Source organism: Trichoderma atroviride, chromosome 5 (genome assembly GCF_020647795.1).
Source record: "Trichoderma atroviride chromosome 5, complete sequence".
NCBI lineage: Eukaryota > Fungi > Ascomycota > Sordariomycetes > Hypocreales > Hypocreaceae > Trichoderma > Trichoderma atroviride.
Window position 1 is genome coordinate 1,729,426 of NC_089404.1, and position 15,653 is coordinate 1,745,078.

A 15,653-nucleotide genomic window follows, 5' to 3' on the forward strand; every position below is an offset into this window, starting at 1 on the left:
AAAAATCAAGACAGCAAAGAAATCCCACGGCGTCTCGGCCCTCTGCGTCTCCCCTTTGCCAAGCTGGGCGCAGGTTGATTTAATCCACAATGACGGCGGCGGAGGATCCAAATGACACCGGAGAGATCTCTTGAAAAGGCATCCTATCTAGAGGCCGACAGGCAGGGACAGGGTTGGAGAAGCAAAATAAAGACAAGAAAAGAGGGGTCGCAGAGGGGAGGGGCACCAGAATCCAAACATCATTCATCACAAACGCGCTTGCCTTGCCCTGTAACGATTTGACAGCCCTGGGCAATACGAAGTACGGGCCTGTTTGCGTGCAGCGCCCGCGTCTGCGCAGGTACCTGGTACGTATCCGCCATCTTGCATGCCCAATCTTTTTCTGCAGCAAAAAGAGTACAAGAGTACGAACCAGCGTTGCATTGGCGAGGCTCCCCCCCCTGCGGCTCTCGTGCAGCAATAGATTAATTTAATTAATTTAGATTTCAATCTGCTTGTCGAAACGAAACGCTGCACTTAAGTAATCAATTAAGTAATCAAGGCTGGCAGAAACACACACACACCCGGGGCTGCCTTGGAATAGAAACTTGCCGGTATTTCCAGATTCCTGGTATCAAAAAACCCTAGCAAATTTTGACCAGGGGGGACTCGACTTTGGCAGCAATGCTACGCACGTACCTGGCCATTGTCACAAACCTTGAAGAAAGCCCTGTAAAAATAAAAAAAAATTATTACACTTACACATTTTTTTTTTTTTGGCAACCCGAGCAAGAAGAAAAAAAAAAACATGGGGGGGGGGGAGGGGGACTCCATCGTAAGGGTCTCCATTTTTGAAGTGGTGGCTCAAGGGCAAAAAAAAGCATAAACCGACCCATCAGTGAGTGGAAGAAAGGAACGTATCACTTTGTGCCTTTTTTTTTTTTTTTTTGGTGTCTTGTTCAATCTATCCGACCCGAGTTCATTTTCTGTTGAAGAAAAAATCGGCAACGGCAGCACTAGAGACGGAGGTGTGATGCGGAGCCAATAAGCCCGCATATTGTTACTTGAGGTGGTGTTACGTATCTGGTCCTCGGAAGCCGTTCGGGAAACTTCATCCAGGGCTTTCCTTTGCTTTAGGTTTTTGGCTGTCAGGCAGCACTATAGGCATGGGAGAGGCGAGAAGGTTGAGGATGTGACAACTCCATAGGGCTTGGAGGGGTCCCGGAGCCAATAGGAGCGATGGAAGAAATCACCACTTATACGATTCCTACTGCAACATGCAAATGCTATCGGTCACTCACGCAGCATCAAGTCGATGGAATCCAAATGTTGGTTCATGTTCATGCGGTACAGCAAAACCTACGTACGTAGCCGTGCAGATCAACAGCCGCATCATATCACCACATGCACCCCATACTAGTCTGCAAGCCATGTTTTTTTTTTTTTTTCCCTTATGCAAGCCATCGATCCCAGGCATATCATATGCAAGCGATGCCATACCAATTTCCCCTTTTTACGCTATCCCAGCTCCCTCATCACCGCCAGTTCAGCACTGCCATCAACCCCAATAGCCTGCAAATGAGCGGGATTTCCTCTCGTCTGCTCCCCTCTTGGAACGGCCGCAAGCCCTCCCCCCCCTCCTCCATCCGCGGAAACGGCTGGTTGCGGGAAGCAGCAAGTTCGGTGCCTCACCTTTTTTTTTTAGGGCCGCTCCACTGGATTGGATCCATATCGGCCAGGCAAGGGTACACAGCGATTTTTTTTTTAGCGGCAAAAAAAAGTAATAATAAGGATCAGATAGGTTGAAAGCGAGGATTGGAAAGAAAATGGACATGATGGAAAGCAATGGATTTAATGCAGCGTGGTAGAGAGAGAGAGAGTTAACTCCGTGGAAGCGGACGGTTTATGCCGGGGCTACTTACCCAGTGTGTACAAGTCGAGATCGGAAGTGGGCGTGTTTCACATCGATCTGCGGAGCTTGCTGAGTAAAAGAAGAGAAGAGAAAACAAGGGCAGGTTTAGCCTCGTGTGCTGTAATCAGGAAGAAACTGGACATATGCCATGTCTGTTCTGGTTCTACGTGTCTAACCTGTCAATTCTGTGTTGTTGGTCGACACACCTTATCGCTTTAGATAAGACGCACGGCTGAGTCGGCCGCTTGCGTTGGTCGAGAGCCGTCAACTAAGAAATAAAAAGCAAAGAAAACAAAAAGAAGCAAGGACAAGAAGAGATGGCGTCCTTTCCTCTTGTCTAGTCTTCTGCTTCTTTTCTCCCTCTCCTCTCCCTCCCTTCCTTTGTTCGAGCTCGTCTGGCATCGAGATTTGACACGGACTCGGGGGCCCGGACGCGGCGAATCACTTGCGGCTATGGCTTCCAAGCCGGAAGCAAAAAAAAAAAAGCGCGCCATGCCTTGCCAAGCGCCAGATACCAAGGCAGCCAGCCCACTGCGCTGGTAGTGCCGCAGCATTGTGAGAGAGTGCTAGAGCAGCAGTAGCAGCAGTAGCAGCAGTAGCAGCAGTAGCAGCAGTAGCAGCAGTAGCAGCAGTAGCAGCAGTAGCAGCAGTAGCAGCAGTAGCAGCAGTAGCAGCGCGGCAGCATCAAGTCGCAGCCTTAGCAGCCTTAGCACCGCAGAGCTAGGACGGAACCAGCGTAGCAGCGCTCTGCCGTTGGCACCAGCATCCAACTAGACGGTTCCACCCCCTCCTTTTTGAGTGGCCCTCTGTGGCTCTCGCCGGTCCACTGGCCGCCCGCCGGACTGGCAGTAGCAGCAGCAGCAGTAGCAGAGACAAGAGGAGACGAGAGGAGACGAGATAGAGTCGGCCAGTCAAATGTCTTGCACGGCACTGACGGCCAGCGACGAGATACAAGGTACATGCAGCGGTCCAGTCCAAGTTGTCTGCATGCCCTGGCCACCACCCTCTTCTTTTCATTTGATGATTTTAATAAGAAAAAGTGGCGCGATGCAGGTGAGTGTGAGTGAAGTGTGTGTGCAAGATGGAGAGCAGATCTCTCTTACAGCAGGCCTCTGATACAGGCACGAGAGGGACGTATCAGAACGGCACTTGGGCTTGGGGGGGGGGGGGGAGGGGGGACGTGCGCAGCTGTGCCCTGTCGCTCGTTGCCTATTCCTGTAACGGGCTGCAAGGTGCGCATCTGCTCGTACAAGCGGGGAGAGCAGGGAAACGAGGTTGGAAACAAGGAAACAAAGACGTTGTAAAAAAATTAATGGCGAAAAAACAGACGATGGATATCAGGAGCTGCCGGTGTTGCCCAATGTCTACTACAAGCGGTACTTGGTGCTACCGCTTTGGTGTTAGCTGACAACAGGCTAGTATAGACGAGGCGATTTGATATAATTCCGTGCCCTTTTGTCTGTTTACAAGTCTCCGAATCCGACTTTAATGATGCGGGCCAAATTGGATGATCCATTCAGCCTTTCAACAATCCACAAACGCCATCGTCAAGATACGAAAAAAAAAAAAAAAAAAAAAAAAAAAGGCAACAGGCGCCCAAGAGCCACAGAGAAAAGAGGCGGAGGAGCAAGACGAAGACGAGGAGCACAACCCAAGCCCGGCTAATAGCCAGATTGCTGGGAAAAAGGGCCCCCCCCTGACCCTGGCCTGTCGGCAGTTGCGGGACATGGGCCACAGCGCTGGACCCAAGCAGCAGCAACCATGAGCACCCCCCTGTCCACAGCGCTAGCGGCCACCACACGCACCTCGCACACCCACTGAAGCTATGGAGTGCTTGGGGACAGGACAGAGAGAAGCTAAAGATGGAGGGCAGGACGGGTAGCGCGCGCAGAGACTCTTGGTCGAGGGTAGCTTGGGCGGCCATGTCATTGATGCAGAGTGTTGCTCTGCTTGGCCCTGCTGACGGGCATCAAATCAGCAAATTCGCGTTGACCTCGTAGTCCGTACTATCCTGGTGGAGCGTCCATCTGCTGTGCGGAGACGGGTGCCCAGCTGCTCGCGGCCAAGTATGCGCATACATCAATGTATACACGGCACTGTACGTACGTGCCAAGTCGTGCCGTCTCTCAACCATCATCCATCGTGCGTCGGCCGCATTTGGCTAGAGACTCTTGCGCTCTCCATTGTCGAATGCAATTCCCTTCTTTGCTGCCCCCCTTCTTTATTTACTTACTCTCGTATACATTGTGGTGCTGCGTGGCTGGTCTCGTCCTTTTGTTCAACGACGACTCTTGCTGGCGCTCTACTCTAATATATTCCTCGTGGCCTCAGCCTCCGTCTCCCTCATTTACACATATAACATCGCGGCCTGGCTCGCTTATCTCGACTCATCCCCACCGCGCACCCACCGACTGCTGCCGCCGCCACAGCAAATCAAGGCCCCGCGAAAAGCTCCCTCATCCTCGTCTCATTCTCCTCGCTGGCGGTGCTAGGCAAACGGCCGTCTGACCAGAGTACCGCCCCGAGTCCCCCTCGCTAATGCCGCCAGGTATCCGCCGCTGGCCCCGGTACCTGGCTCGCCATACACCCCCCCGCTGGCCCCGGCCTGTACACCACCTCGGCGCCTGTACCTGCCTGCCATCCCCAGCGCCGCCCCAGGATACCTGCCTGCTACCGGGAGTCGCAGCGGTGGAGACGGGCCTGGAGCATCCACCCAAGCAGCCCAAGCCATTGATCTGGGCCAGGCCCATCTTCCGGCTTAGCACCAACGCCTGGTTGCTGGCTTGTACTTGCTTGTACTACATCCGCAGTCTCTGTCTCGACAGCGCCTCCAGCCGTAACAAGCTGGGCCGGTGCTTCTCACATGCGCGGCCCCCTCTCTGGTCGACTATAACATCTCGGCCTTGCCCCCCCTTCAGACGTCCGTCCTGCTCCTCTGCACCTGCAATTGAGAAGCTGCTCGCCCACAGGGAGCTGCGTCGTCGACTAGACCTGCTTTGCTTTGCTTGTTCGCTCTTGTCGATACTCCCGGCTGGCCTCCTCCCGGCTTCCTCCTGGCTTCCTCCCGCCTCTGCAGGTCACTCACTCTGACTGACTCTCTCGACTCTGTCTCCCGCCCTCTCTTCCCGCTGTCTCTTGCTGCCAGTACACACATCCCACCCACTCTCGCTTTGGTCTTGCCTGACAACAACAAGAACAACGCCAACCAATCCGTCTCCGCCCAGTTTGCTCTCTACACATACACTTTCGAGAAATCGAAACAGAAAGGCAAAAGCCAAAAAAAAAAAAGCCAAAAAAAAAAAAGCCAAAAAAAAAAAAAAAAAAAACACCAGAAAACCCAAAACCCAAAACACACCCCCAACAAGGTTCCGGCTTACATGGACGAAATCACCATGTCGGGAGCCATGGCACCTCTCGCGCCTACCTTCATTGGCCACATAGCCACCACTATGGACGCGGCCGTCCTCTTTGAGGCCTGTCTGCAGGGCCGCATCCCTCACGTTCCGCGCCGCCCCCATGACCGCGAACGCCAGGACCTGATTGCCAGCGGAAACGTCTTCATCTACGAAGAGCATGCGTCTGGCATCAAGCGGTGGACCGACGGCGTCTCGTGGAGCCCCAGCCGCATCCTCGGCAACTTCCTCATCTACCGCGAGCTGGAGAAGCCGTTTCCTCCCGGCGAGAAGAAGCGGGCGCTCAAGAAGAAGAAGCCCAGCAACGGCGGCATCAACAGGCCCGAACGCACAAACAGCCAGAGCCACGCCCAGCACCACAGCGCGGCCTTTGCAGCAGCCAGCAACGCAGCCATTGGCAACACCATGGGCTCGGCTCAGCCGTCCGATCCAGAGCGATCGCTGGTGGGCTCGCTGGTGGACTCGTACCCCTTCAAGCAGGGCGGCCTGATCAAGAAGACAATCAGCATCCACTTCCAGGGCGTGCCGCACCATCTGGTCAGCTACTACAGCCTGGATGATGCCCTCAACGGATCCATGAACACGCCATCCAACGACGTTCGCTTCTCCGACATCCGCCCTCGCACCGAGCTGCTCATGAACCAGAACTTCCGCAACCCGCTCGATGAGACGGCCATCTTTGCCCACGAGGACCGCGGCCTGATCCCCATGCAAATGGCCGGCTTCTACTCCATGCAGGCTCCCGTCCAGGATCTCAGCCCTCACGGCGTCGTCATGAGCCAGTCCATGGCCGTGGCCAGCATGCCCAGCCAGCCGCCCATGCACGCGGGCTATCCCGTGGGACTCGAGTACGACTTCTTTGCCCAGCAACAAGCTCCGCACCCTCACCAGGCGCTGCCGCATCTTGCTGATGCCCATCACCATCACCACGATGCTCACCAGCAGGCTCAGCTGCAACAGCCGCACCACCACCACTACCAGTACGACTCGCAGCAGCCGCACCATCACCACCATCACCACCACCACCTGCAGCATCAACTGCAGCCGCAGGCCCATCACCACGAGGACCACCAGCGCGAGGACTACCAGCGTGATGAGTACCAGCGCCACTTTTCCGTCGGAGAGATGCAGCAGCCATTGCAGAGCCAGCAGCAGCACCCATCACCGCCGGAGCAAGCCGGACAGGAGCCACAGCAACCCCAGCAGCAGGCTCAGCAGCAGCCGCCCTCTGCCGGATATGCGCCTCAGGGCGGTGCATGGACCTATGATCCCAATGATTACTACTTTAGCTAAACACTACCACCTGTCTGGGCACCAAAAAGCCCACATGTCTTGTTTCGCTAGCGGGCCTTTGTCGATGCTGCTCTTGGTATTTCTATTCTCCTCTTGTCGTTTTATTATCACTACAATTGCAAACTGCAATTGCAGCTGCTTCAATTACAACTACTTCAACTACAACTGCTTCAACCGCATTTATATGCGTCTCACAACCGGGGCCCCGGGATGGGGTCATACACGGGTCTGGCGCTGGTGTTTTACTACTGGTGGTTTACTGCTTCTAATTTTCAGTCTCTTGTATCTTTTTTTTTTCTGCCCTTGCGATTATAATATGGGATATACTTTTGGAATCTTGGCATGGCTGGGCGTCCGGCTTTGCATCGTTGTTTTTCTGCTCTTGTTTCTTTCTGCCCCCCCCCTCCCCCTTTCCTTGTGCTTTGATTTCCTATGTCTCGGCTGTTCTTCGCTGTAATATTTGAGTTATTGCATGGCTCGTCCATATGGGTGCTATACGGAGTATACGGAGTATACGGGCAGTGGTGCCTTGCCTTGGCTTCGACCGATACTCAAAGCCTTGGCTGCATGCACAACGTCACAACGTCGCCCCGTTGCAATTTTGATTTTGGGCTTTTGATTTTGGGATGGACTTGTCTCGTCTAGGGCGTTGTTTCAACAAAAAAAGTACATGTGGGAATGGCTTTCTGTGGGCTTATTAGCCCTTGTAGTACCTAGCTAGACACTTTTGACTCTTCTAATTTGTTATTAATACAATGGATATTTGCTATCTGCATGCCTGCCTGCTCTTTGTGATGTTGATGATTGCGATGATTGCGAGTGTTGTGGTTTTCCGCTTACACCAGCAAGTGACGTTGTTTCAAGATTCAAGCCTGGCCTTGGAGCGTTTTAGCCTAGAGAGGGGCCGCCGATCAGCAGATCCGATGCCTGCTCGTGATGCAATCCTACATGGATGTACCTGTTTGCTGCATCGCGCATACTAAAGCTACTTGCTGGCCTAGCAGGGGGGGAGCTGGAAATAAGATGAATGATTGCGTCACACGCGGCCGAGCTCCAAACAGGCCATTTCATCCATCTTGTAAGCTTCTGTATTTTGTAAATCAATTGCCCAGGGCCAATGATTGAGTCCCGTGGTTTTTGGTACTGTGCATGTGGTTCCTTGTTTTGTTAATTATAAGCGCCCAGCGCCTGTATAAATGCCTTTTGGCGCCGCCTTTGAAGATTACTTTTTATTCTTGTCCTTTTTTTCACCTGTTTTCAACCCGACAGTTTTGTTTTATCCATTTCATGTGGAGATTTCGGCGTTGAAGCTTTGGAGGCGAAAGACTTATCTTTTATTGGTTTGAGTTTCGGCCTTCAAGGTGCAGGGAATGAAGAGTTTTGTCACATAAATACTGCTTCTTCCGCCGTGTCTGTTCAATTTGATTCTTGCTTCCTTTCTTTCTCTCTGCCTTTTTTTTTTTTTTTTTTTTGGAGGTTTTGAGCTGCTCTGCTCTGCTCTGCAGGGGGGACGACTAGCGGCAAAAGTGCCCCTCCAAAAGAGCTAGAGTGGGGTTTTTTCCTTTGCTTGCCCCCAACAACTCCATCTTTTTTTTTCCAACTTCACTTCTTTTTTCCTCTTTCTTCTCCACCAGATTTCGGGAATTTTGCATCCCACGATGCTGCTATTTCTTCACCGGCGTGAGTTGCCTAATCTGTCCTGATGGCGCAAGACGAGCCTCGTATATTTGCCTTTTTTTTTTTTTTTTTATAATAACTCGAAGCTGACGCGTATTTTGCTCCGAGTGTAGCTTTCGAGGCGCTGGCGACGAAGCTTGCGGCCTCTCCTGACGAACGTGAGTCGAATCGAGCGATACACTGAGTGGTTTCTTTTTTTTTTTTTTATACTTTTTCTTCTTCTAACTGAGCTTGCGCCTCCATCTACAACAGTCAAGTTGACGTTTTCGTTCCTGCTCTCGTATCCGCTGGCTGGAATCCTCAAGCGCCTGCCGGACTCGAAGCCACTCCGGAAGAATATCTTCATCATCCTGTAAATTGCGCCGCCACAAGAGAAGCTTTTTGCTTTTCGCTCGAGTATCTTGTTGTATCTTCCTGGCTGACTCATGTACCAAAACCTTGTTGCCGGAACATGTAGTGTCTCGCTCTTTTACCTTGTTGGTCTGTTCGATTTGTGGGATGGCATCGTCACGCTCCTTATCAGCGCTGGCGGTACCTACGCCATTGCAAAGTACCTACGCGCCAGCCCGTATATGCCGTGGATCGGCTTCGTCTTCGTTATGGGGCACATGTCCGTCAGCCACATCTACCGCCAGATGAACAACGACCCGTCCGTCGTCGATATTACAGGGGCCCAGATGGTTCTCGTCATGAAGCTTTCGGCCTTTTGCTGGAACGTGGCCGATGGCCAGCTTCCGGCCGACCAGCTAACCGAGTCCCAGCAGAGCCGGGCCTTGAAAGAGCTGCCCCCGCTGGTCGATTACGCGGCCTACGTGCTCTTTTTTCCCTCACTGTTTGCAGGCCCAGCTTTCGATTACGCCGAGTACCACCGATGGATCGATACGTCCATGTTCGATGTCCCCGCCCAGGTCGACCCAGCGAAGAAGCCTCCCGTGCGTAAGAAGCGCAAGATTCCTCGCAGCGGCACGCCAGCCACCATCAAGGCCGTGACGGGACTGGTCTGGATCGGTCTCTTTGTTGCGCTCTCGGGCAGATACAGCCCTACGCTCGTCCCCACCGAAGCCTTTGCCGAGCGGTCGTTTCTGCAGCGTATCTGGTACATCCATATGGCCAGCTTGGTGACCCGCTTCAAGTTTTATGGCGTATGGGCGCTGACCGAAGGCGCGTGCATTCTCACCGGCCTAGGCTACAACGGCGTCGACCCCGTCACCGGCAAGGTTTCGTGGAATCGGCTCCAAAACGTCGATGCGTGGAGCGTTGAGTTTGCGCAGAATCCGCGCGCATATCTGGCTGGGTGGAACATGAATACGAATAACTGGCTGCGCAACTACATCTACCTGCGGGTCACGCCTCGGGGCAAGAAGCCTGGATTCCGAGCGAGCATGACGACGTTTGTGACGAGCGCTTTCTGGCATGGCTTTTACCCGGGCTATTATCTTAGCTTTATGCTGGCTAGCCTGATTCAAACATCTGCCAAGAGTAGGAAATCCCAATTATGCGCACCTTTTTTTTTACTTTACAGGGAGTATGTCTTTTTGCGGGATCCTGGTTTACTAACCAACTACAGATTTCCGCCGCCACGTCCGCCCCTTTTTCCTCGATCCCATCACCGGCGGTCCGACTCCCAAGAAGAAGTACTACGATTTTGCCACCTATCTCGTCACCCAGCTCACTTTTACCTTTACGACGCTGCCCTTTTTGATTCTCGGCTTCGGCGACTCCCTCCGCGCGTGGGCCAATGTAAACTTTTACGCGTTTGCCTGGACCCTTGCCGCCATGGCCTTTTTTGCATCGCCCGGAAAGGTGGTGCTGAAGAAGAAGCTCGAGGCTCGCCAGGGCAAGGCTAGTGCCCGCCTGAAGCGGTCCATTAGCAGCGAGAGTTTGTCCGGAAAGGAGCCCATTTTGGGTATTTCGAAGGAGCCGGATGAGGATCTTGCGGAGGCTGTGAGCGAGTTTAGGGCGGAGATTGCGGCGTTGCAGAAGAGGAAGACGCGGTAAATGGAGCAGGGTGACGTTTTTTTGGATAATGTGCGGTATGGAGTAATTGATGAGTTATGAATTATAGACTTGGGTTGTATGTAGATGGAAGCTGGCATGGTTTATCATTGATGGCAGAGTTTTGAATGAATGGCATTATGATATAATGATGATCATTTACGGCAGTGTTTTTTCCTGAGCGGCCATTTTATATCCAACGAATTTACTAGCAGTAGTTTGTTAGCTGGCATTTTTGATATCTGCATCTTTCTTGTTACTGATTTTACTTGTTCATCCACCAGCATGTTACTTCAAAATGAGTATCATGTAGGGAAAAGTTATCCAACACCTCGGTTAATCAAGGCACTCAGCTATAGATTAATAAAGCAGCTGGTTTATAGATGAAATATCCGCGATTGTTTTAACTTTTGTTACCTCGCAGGAGTAGTCGGTAGTCTACGGTATAGTCGGGGTGCTGGATAATAGAATTTGGGTGCTGGATAACGTTTCTCTACTTGTATGATGTATGATGAGCATTTATATATGCCTTTTTGACGAATTTTTTTTCTTTTTTTTGACAGTAGTAGGTTATTACGTCTGCTTCTTTGTCTTCCGTTAACATGTGGCTTGGAATGGCATTGTATAATAAGCTCATTTTTTTTTTTCATCTGCCTCTTTCTAGCATAAACACCCAACTTCAACTTCATCCATCAAGATATACTTCCAAATGACGTTAAAAATGAGTTTTAACATTTTCATCTGCCGGTTTGGTGATTCCACGTCTTTCTAACACAAGTAACCACTTCCACTTCTTCCATCAGCATGTGCTTCCAATTGGTATTATAATATATTTAACAAGTGTATTGGTTTATTCATCTGCGTTTTGAAAATCTACGTCAAACACTGCTCCTCCATCCATCATGCCTTTCAACATGAATCGAAAATCCATTCACATCCCAAAAGTGTTCTGCCACGCCATTTCCAACAGAAAAATACAAAGTACATGATAGTTTGTATGTTGCATGTTACATAATATGGCATCTGAACAACGTTCCTCGCATCATGTATACTCATCTCATACTCCATGAAATAAGTAATAAAAAGTAAAAATAAAAAATATCCATCAGAATGAAAATTGTTGTATAATAGTAATATTGAGTTTTTTGAGAAGAAGAAAAAGAAACGTCAAGATAAAGCTTCTTTTCTTTCTTTTGCGTTACGCATAAGTCGTCTGTATGTGTGTATATGCTGTTCCAAAGAATCAAGAATCGTAACCTCGTGAGAGTTGGTAGAATGAAGATGAAAGTTTTTTAAAAAAAAAAAGATTTCCCCAGAAATTAGCGCCGGAAGAGCAAAAGAAAGTCGTCATCCGTCAAAAATAAGTAAATGCTGAAAATGCTCCCGAAAAGAATAAATGTCGCTTTTCCCCACAAGTCAAGTTTGAGAAATGTCCAACTTGACACTGAAACTCCAGTCAAAAGAAGCAAACGCCCGTGTCCGTTTTCTATGAATGCCATTGCTGCTTGACGCCGACGACAATGAGCACGATGCATAGGCAGAGGATGAGGGCTCCGATGATGGACATGCGCCGGTTGACGCTTCTCCACCACTTGACCCTGTCGTGGAGACGCTCCGCATTGATGTACTGCATCTGGGTGCGTGCCTCGGTCCGAAGATCGATGTTGCCGTCGCTGAATCGTCGCTCCGTCATGTCTCGCTCAGGCCGTGCAGGGACTGGCAAAACAGCACCAACCATCCACACTAAAGTTTTCACATGTTAGCAGACGAGCAGACATACTGCAGATGGCATTGTAGCTACTCACCAAGTGGACAAAGAAACCCAAAGACAAACAGCACCAGCTGCAGGTTTCGTTGCCAGGCTGAGAATTCAGCAGAGTCGGCCAGGGATGGCGGGGACCAAAGGCTGTATCGGCTGGCCCGTCTGTCCTGTCGCAAATGCGGCGACCAGATGCTGGATGTCTGCTTCTTGATGCTGCGAGCTACAGCGGCAAAAGGGTGTGGCCTGATTTCCATTGAGTCGGATTCGCTCCTTCGTCGCTTGGGTTCGTGGGGGCGGCGACGGGGGTTGTTGATGTCAGTCGTGTACTGCTCATAGCTGGGGGAGCGGCTGTGAGATCCGTCGCGGTGCAGGCTGCTGGTGAATTGCGAAAACATGGACTCGTTGGATGGCTTTGGTGCCAGCCAGCGTCGTTCCCCACTACCGTAGTAGACCCTGTTGACAATGTCAGTACATCATGTTTCAAATTGATTTTGCCCTAATGCTTACCTCGCCCATGCCGGAATGGCAGCCGTGTAGCTGATGCTGTTACCACCAGAGCTGCTCGTTGAACGGCTAGAACGGTGGCCCTTTTCCCCGGAATTGTTGGAGAGAAAACTCAGACCTCGGGCGCGGGAGGGAAGACGGTTCATGCTCTCCAGGTCTGCAAGACCATCACCATCTTCGTCATGGTCACGGACCAAGCGGGCACTGGAAAACTGCGCGTCTCTGCCATAGACCGGCTGAGGTCGGTCCACGGATCCGTTCCGAGAATGAGAGACCATGGCCAGAGCCTCCTCCATACCCAAGGTGGAGAAGCTCCCTGTCTGTCTCAGCTGGTTCAGCGTGAAGACGCTACTGCGAGCATTGCCAGACATCCGGGAGTGGGAACGAGTTGATGGGTCGGTCCGCTCGCTCTCTGAGAGCACCGTGGACAAGGCAGTGCCCCACGGCTGCGTTCGTGAATTAGCTCGGCGATGGATGGCTTGGCCGGAGCCCGAAGGAGTCGCCGCGTGCCGTCCATCGAGGTCAACCTGTGTAGACACTCCCACTGCTGCATTGCGCTCAGCATCCTGGTTGGCTCTAGTGGGGGGAGGTGGAAATCGAATTTAAAGATCCGGTCCTCAGGTGCTCCAGCGATCTGGAGCTCATGACAGTCGAGCTGGAGTGGAGGCGATGTGATCTTACGGGCCGTAAAGGGGCCACCACCATGCTATCTCTCGAGTATTCGGACGGTGCATGAGAGATGTCTGTCCCGTCAGACATGGTGCGTCGATGTCCGTGGACTACATAGTTGGGGTTTCTCTGCTGCTCCGAATCCGAGTGAGAGTTGGAGTTGGAGTTGGAGTGAGTGTGAGAGTGGCCTCGAGATTGACCAGACGTTGACGCGCCGTCATAAACGACGTAATTGGGACCACCGGGGAAAAGCGAAGCATTGTCAAAGTCCGATGTCACTGAATTGCGAACAGTATCCGGGGCAGAAGAGCTCTGCGCATAGGTCTTGTAGTTTGTGCGATCTGACACCGTATTGCCAGTCTTGTTGGACTGAAAGGAGGCCTTGGTTGTGAGGGTAAAGGCAGAAATGGGCTCCTGTGGCGCCACAGCTTTTGGAGAAGAGGGCTCTTCTTCAAGAAATGAGGGTAGCCGGGTTGGCGTAGGGAGGTCACTCGATTCGCTGACGTCTCTCTGAACCTTGCGCAGCCCGCCCACCAATTTATAGTTCCAAGGTGAGGCGGCAGTAAATTCTTCTTCGGGGATGGATGGAGTAAACGAGGCGGTCGCAGATGTGCTATCATCCTCGGCCAGGGTCGTCAAGGGCGAGCTGGGACGATCCTCACTGAAGATGCTCGACGTTTGCTGCGCATAAGAGCCGCTGGAAGCGACAGAGTAATGCGGCGTTTGGTCAGTCTGAGTAGATACTACAGAGTGCTGCGTCGTCGTATCGGTGCGAGTAGATATCACAGAGTGATGGGTTGTCGTGTCGGTGCGAGCAGAAACAACAGAGTCGGTGCGAGGTCTGGTGGGCTTGAGGGGAACGAGGGAGAAGGTCTTGTTGTCAGAATTCAGGTTGATGTCGACGAATCGCTTGGTGCGACGCTGGGCAGGGGCTGTAGGCTGGATTTCAGGAGACGGCGGAGCTGTCAAGGTCCTCAATGACTGCGACACCACAGATTGAGATCGAAATCTGCCACGCTGCGGCTCGGTAGGAGAAAAATCGGACAATTCACTGGGAGAGGCGATGGCAGGGACATCGCCTAACTCGACGCTGGTATTCCGGCGTCTGATTGAGGGACGAGACGGGCCGGCAATGGTCGAGCCCGAGGACGGCGGGCTCGTCGCTATCGGCGATTCATCTGCGGAGTGGATTTCAACATTGTCGCGAGACGACTCGGCGAGGGCCGCAAGATTCAGGCTGGATCCGCCGCTGAGTCGAGTCGGCGTGTAGGGCACAAGGCGAATCTGAAGCCTGTCGCCCTGGGAGGATCGCTCGGAGTCGGGCGAATCGGGCATCCTCTGCTCACTCAGCAGGAGAGCTGCCTCATAGCATTTGCCCAACTAATCGATTCGAAAAGTGACGACGGGAGGTTTTGGAATGTCCAGGACGCGAGCTGCCCCAGTCTATACGAGCGTATTAGTCGTTTGGTGCGGAGGTGGCAATGCCGTAAATTCGCTGAGCGAAGGGTATTATTTCCGGCAGTTTCGATTCGTCGCAGCGGCCATGCCAATCCGGTCCTCACACACAACAGAAACAAGAATTGAATGGTCAAAAATAAAGAGGGGGAGAAGAATCAGAAAAATGATTGGTCGCGCAAGTATCGGCGGCTAGAATTTTCGCAAAAAAAAGGCAGATGAAATAAAACCAATGAGAATCGAAGTGGAAGGTTGGTAACCAGAAAAATTAGCAGCGCGGTGGGAGTCGCAAAGAGTCGCAATGGGTCGCAGACGAGCCGCCAAGGAGAATTTAAAGAATGGAAGAATTAAATATTAAAAATAGGACGGTAGAATCGAGCCCAATTAAGATTCGATTCGTCAAGCCTCCAGACGTTAACCGCGAGAGCAGAGTCAGCCGCGAGATGCAAGCCAAGCGCGCGTGCGTAGTCCGAGGATGGGCAAGGCAAAAAAGAGCGTACGGGTCGGCGATTCGAGAAGGACAGACAAAAAGAGTGTGTGGAGGTGGAAGCGAAAAGAGAAGAGCTTTTGCCCGGCTGTGCGATGCGGCCCGGGGGGAGGCCCATGAAAAGGGGAGCGGCCGTGAAGCGGTGCCTTTGGCGTGGCCTGGCTGCAGCGCCGGGGTGTTTTGCTGGACTCCGTAAATGGATGCTGGCCCGCCTGCGCTAGGAGGCGGTGATACATTCATGCAAGGCCGGAGCCATGGCGAGACAATGGCGAAGGGAGCATGAAGAGCGTCTAGAAGATGATGAAGTTGGTGATGGGTTTTGATACAGCAAAGCAAAGGCGGTATGGAGTTGATTGGGCGTGACTGCCTCTTTCTGCAATGACGGGCAGAATTAAGGCGGTACCTCTGCTCCCGGCACCAGCTGCAGCAGATTGAAGTACCGCAGTAATTGAGCGAGCGAGTGACTTGCTGACCGCCTACAAAGTCTACGAAAGGATGCTGTCTATC

General features: G+C 52.2%; 5 protein-coding genes across 7 annotated transcripts; 2 read left to right on the forward strand and 3 right to left on the reverse strand.

Moving 5' to 3' along the window:
* Positions 1-666: 666 nt before the first annotated feature.
* TrAtP1_009794 (uncharacterized protein) lies at positions 667-3,815 on the reverse strand (the record flags this gene model as incomplete). Its single annotated transcript, XM_066114436.1, has 3 exons — positions 667-709; positions 3,263-3,277; positions 3,697-3,815. The coding sequence occupies 3 exons, from the start codon at positions 3,813-3,815 to the stop codon at positions 667-669; spliced, it is 177 nt and encodes a 58-aa protein (XP_065970532.1).
* A 1,382-nt stretch (positions 3,816-5,197) lies between these two features.
* TrAtP1_009795 (uncharacterized protein) lies at positions 5,198-7,432 on the forward strand. Its single transcript, XM_066114437.1, has one exon. The coding sequence runs from the start codon at positions 5,269-5,271 to the stop codon at positions 6,595-6,597; it is 1,329 nt and encodes a 442-aa protein (XP_065970533.1). The 5' UTR covers positions 5,198-5,268; the 3' UTR covers positions 6,598-7,432.
* Positions 7,433-7,827: 395 nt separating this feature from the next.
* On the forward strand, positions 7,828-10,604 carry TrAtP1_009796 (uncharacterized protein). Of its 3 annotated transcripts, none has more exons than XM_066114439.1 (4): positions 7,828-8,432; positions 8,527-8,626; positions 8,732-9,753; positions 9,842-10,604. In XM_066114439.1, the coding sequence occupies exons 3-4, from the start codon at positions 8,847-8,849 to the stop codon at positions 10,270-10,272; spliced, it is 1,338 nt and encodes a 445-aa protein (XP_065970536.1). In that variant the 5' UTR covers positions 7,828-8,432; positions 8,527-8,626; positions 8,732-8,846; the 3' UTR covers positions 10,273-10,604. The 3 variants fall into 3 exon arrangements, with proteins under 3 accessions (XP_065970536.1, XP_065970534.1, XP_065970535.1); XM_066114438.1 differs by having other exon boundaries at positions 7,828-8,277; positions 8,388-8,432; positions 8,732-10,604; XM_066114440.1 differs by having other exon boundaries at positions 7,828-8,277; positions 8,388-9,753.
* A 1,151-nt stretch (positions 10,605-11,755) lies between these two features.
* TrAtP1_009797 (uncharacterized protein) lies at positions 11,756-12,906 on the reverse strand (the record flags this gene model as incomplete). The annotated part of the gene is made up of 3 exons (XM_014091056.2): positions 11,756-12,012; positions 12,075-12,484; positions 12,539-12,906. 3 exons carry the CDS (start codon positions 12,904-12,906, stop codon positions 11,756-11,758), a joined length of 1,035 nt encoding a protein of 344 aa, XP_013946531.2.
* Positions 12,907-13,111: 205 nt separating this feature from the next.
* Positions 13,112-14,539, reverse strand: TrAtP1_009798 (uncharacterized protein; the record flags this gene model as incomplete). Its single annotated transcript, XM_066114441.1, has 1 exon — positions 13,112-14,539. One exon carries the CDS (start codon positions 14,537-14,539, stop codon positions 13,112-13,114), a length of 1,428 nt encoding a protein of 475 aa, XP_065970537.1.
* Positions 14,540-15,653: the final 1,114 nt, after the last annotated feature.

What these genes read in the sequence shown, in the direction of transcription:
- TrAtP1_009796 (XM_066114438.1), top strand. Translation starts at nt 8,256, where the DNA reads ATGCTGCTATTTCTTCACCGGC. An exon ending in GCTGCTATTTCTTCACCGGC is followed by an intron (nt 8,278 to 8,387) that starts GTGAGTTGCCTA and finishes CTCCGAGTGTAG; the next exon opens with CTTTCGAGGCGCTGGCGACG. An exon ending in TGCGGCCTCTCCTGACGAAC is followed by an intron (nt 8,433 to 8,526) that starts GTGAGTCGAATC and finishes CATCTACAACAG; the next exon opens with TCAAGTTGACGTTTTCGTTC.
- TrAtP1_009795 (XM_066114437.1), top strand. Translation starts at nt 5,269, where the DNA reads ATGGACGAAATCACCATGTCGGGAGCCATGGCACCTCTCGCGCCTACC.